Source organism: Aplysia californica, unplaced genomic scaffold (assembly GCF_000002075.1).
Source record: "Aplysia californica isolate F4 #8 unplaced genomic scaffold, AplCal3.0 scaffold00357, whole genome shotgun sequence".
Taxonomy (NCBI): Eukaryota; Metazoa; Mollusca; class Gastropoda; order Aplysiida; family Aplysiidae; genus Aplysia; species Aplysia californica.
In genome coordinates this window covers 451,812-455,363 of record NW_004797627.1, presented here as the reverse complement: position 1 = coordinate 455,363, position 3,552 = coordinate 451,812, and the positions used below count along the sequence as shown (strand labels likewise).

General features: G+C 38.5%; 1 protein-coding gene across 1 annotated transcript in view; it reads right to left on the bottom strand.

The window, feature by feature from the left end:
- Positions 1-1,654: 1,654 nt before the first annotated feature.
- The window catches only part of LOC101845017 (receptor-type tyrosine-protein phosphatase eta), a gene marked incomplete in the record, with an annotated part of 74,747 nt that continues 72,849 nt past the window's right edge, over positions 1,655-3,552 (bottom strand). Inside the window, 1 exon segment of the mRNA XM_013085217.2 lies at positions 1,655-2,648. Coding sequence (XP_012940671.1) covers positions 2,430-2,648 — 219 coding nt within the window.

The following is a 3,552-nucleotide window of genomic DNA, read 5'->3' as shown; positions in this document are numbered from 1 at the left end:
GAAGGAGGAGGAGAAGGAGAAGAGAAAGATCTGTATTTATGCTGCGTAATTTATCCAAAGGCTTTCGATAAAATTAGACATGATGTGCTATTTATAATGCTGGAAGAGCTAGACATATAAGAACAAGATCTATGAATTAATTATCAGGGATTTCTACTGGTACCAAAACGCTGTTGTAAGAATTAATGAAGAATACAGCGAATATAAGCAGATCCGAAGAGGTGCAAGACAAGAACGTCTTATATCACCAGTCCTATTTAACATATACTGTGAAACAATCATTAGAAAAATCGAAGGCTGTCCATGTCATAAAGTGAATGGCAAAAGCATTAATAATGTCAGGTATGTCGACGACACAGTTTTAATAGCAGACTCAGGAAAGGATCTTCAATTGCTTCTTGATACTCTTGTAACGGAAAGTTGACTTAAAGGGCTATTGTTGAAAATGAAGAAAACAGACTGTGTGGTGACATTTAAAAAAAAAAGATAAATCCAATTTATAATCTCAAAAGGAAATGCAAAAAGATAACACAAGTTTAACAGTTTAAATATCTAGGATATATGATATAATAATAACATCTAATACTAAATGTTCCACAAAAATAAAAAAGAAGAATTGCAATGGAGAAGGATATTTTCAATAAAATGAGCCCAATCTTGAGAAATAGAAACAAATGACTACCAAAAATGCTTTCCAAAATGAAAGTTCTGAAATGTTATGTATAGTCAACCCTTCCATATGGCTGTGAAGGTTGACATTTCACAAAAGACCGTGAAAATAAAATAAAAGCAACAGAAATGTCGTTTCGTATGATACAGCTAAGATCATCTTGGAAGAAAAAGAAATCAAATGAGATAGTACTTGAAGAAGCCGACGTGGGCTGCTCGCTGATAAAAATAAACCCAATAGGCCTGAGGAAAAGATAAACGTAGTTTTTGGGACACCTGACTAGACATAACGGTCTTGAAGATCTAGCTCTCACTGGCAAAATTGAAGGCAAACGAGGCAGGGGTAGACCCGAGCAACCTAAACAGATGGGTGACAGGGTAAAGTAGCTTTTTTTAAGAGCATCCGAGCAAATTGATGAATGGAAACCATGATTGCTGATGTCTGTTGCAGATCTGACGCTTGATGATGATAATGACGATTTTTTTTGTTTCCCTTATGGGCCTGGTGGACTCCACGAAGAAATCTTCGAGCGAGAACGAGGCTCTTTTTCGGCTCCATTGTTTACTTAGAGGCACCTCCATTTGTCCGAATAATCCCATTCGAATTGCCATTGTTCCTGGACATTCAAACATATGTTTGACATCCTCCTTTTCATGGCTGCATCTTCGGCAACGTGGGCCGAGCTCTTCATTCACAAAGTTTTTATACAATCTCGGGCTCCAATGATGGTCCGACCGCAGTCTCGCTAGCTCAATCTAGTCCAAACGACATGTAATATTTTGTTCCTGCTTATTGGAGTACTAAGAATACACATCTTTCCGGTGCTGGTACGTAGCTCTGCATGGTGAGCCTCTGATTTTCCTCTTGATCATCTGACTCCTTTGTATGTTGTTGGTCGTATGTCTCCTTCAATCTCTCTGACTTGGCCTTCTGCCTCTTATCCTTCGATTCCAACATGGCTTGGAATCCACTGGATTTTTTAAATTGTGGCTGTGGTTTCACTGAACTTGCTGCGCAAATGATTGACTGAGTAGTGGGCCAAGCTCTTTTAGGAAAGATGGTGGTATATCATCAGGTCCAGGAGCACTTCTTGTCTTCATTTGTATTATGGCACGCTCCAGCTTTTTCATGGTGAAGTCTTCGCTGTTCACATCGTCATACAGTAGGCGATTCAATTGGAGTTTGTTTCTTCTGCGCCCCTCTTAGGTAAATTGAAGCTTACTAATGATGACTATGATGATGATAATGATGATGATGATGATGATGATGATGATGATGATGATGATGAGGATGATGATGATGATGATGATGATGATGATGATGATGATGATGATGATGATGAATGATAAACGACATGTGGTTTTGTCTTTGAAAAAAAGAGAAACACATCGATGTGACAACGGGCATATAGTGTAGAGGAAACTTAAAACAGATAGTAAGTTACAATATCATGAAAAAAAGTACATCCTACTATTGACCCCTTTCAATCATCTGCATAAATGGTGTATCGATGGTTCTTGCAACAGTTTATTTTTGGGTATTTTGTAAGACTTATAGTTTTTCATGATAAGTATTCATCTGAAGAGAGAAAAGATCATTATTGATCTATGTGCTGTTTGACAAAAAAGGAAGAAAAAATAAAACTTAAAAAACAACAACATTCTCTTTTAGAGAAGACCACTGACGTTGTGACAGTGAATACTGTTCCTCCTGGACAAGGCAGGATTCGCTTAGGACTTAGATAGGTTTGGGTTTTTTGCTATTGTCTCGTCTCTGCGGTGTCTGAACTGGTGACCTCACTCTGGACGAGTACCTGATTGTCACTGTCGTTGATGATGATGGCCTCATCCTCTTTTGTTTTCTCTTCCTTTTTCTCGCCCATTCCTTCTTCCCCTACTCCTACTCCCTCTTCTTCCTCTTGCTTGCGTCTTCGCTGCATCATGAATGCGGCACATTCGTGAATGAGTGCGTACTGTTTCTGTGGAGAAGGTGTTTAAACAGCCGGTGAGTTGTTGTTATCGTTGTTGCGGTTGTCGTTGTAGTTGTGTCAGTTGTTGTTATTGTAGTTGTCGTTGATGTTGTGTCTGTTGTTGTTGTTGTTGTTGTCGTTGATGTTGTGTCTGTTAATGTTGTGTCTGTTGTTGTTGTTGTTGTTATTGTTGTTGCTATTGTTGTTGTTGTGTCAGTTATTGCTGTTGTTATCATTATTGCTGTTGTTGTTGTTATTGTTGTTGTTATTGTTGTTGTTTTTGTTGTTGTTGTTGTTGTTGTGTCACTTATTGCTGTTGTTATTATTATTGCTGTTGTCATTGTGGTTGTGACACTTGTTGTTGTTGTTTTATTGTTATTGTTGTAGCTGCTGCAGTTGTTGTGGATGAAGGACATGGATTAAAGAGTTGGGTGAATTAATTGAAAGCTTCAAAATACACAACCTAACAATAGAAGGCGTACAGTTTTTGTTTTGTTTTTTTGGTTAAAGAAACAACATCTCAACCCTTCTTGGTGAATAGTGCAGTGAAGTTAGTCAAAACGTGATGCAAGATCTTTAAAAAACAACAACAAACAAACAAAAACAAACCCCAACAACCACCCCCCACTCCCCCCATCTTCATCAAAAATAGATAAAATGAAGGTAACAGAGACAGATGCAAAATGGAGAACGTATTTAAACATTCAAAAGTTTTAGGTACCTGGAGGGAGACAGAAAATAGAACTGAGTGGATATTCATGCTCTGGACCCGGCACTTTTGAAAGAGGGTGTGTATGAGTGAGTGGGTGAGTGAGTGAGTGAGTGTGTGTGTGTGTGTGTGTGTGTGTGTGTGTGTGTGTGTGTGGTATGTGTGTGTATGGTATGTGTGAGTGTATGTGTGTGTGTGTGTGTG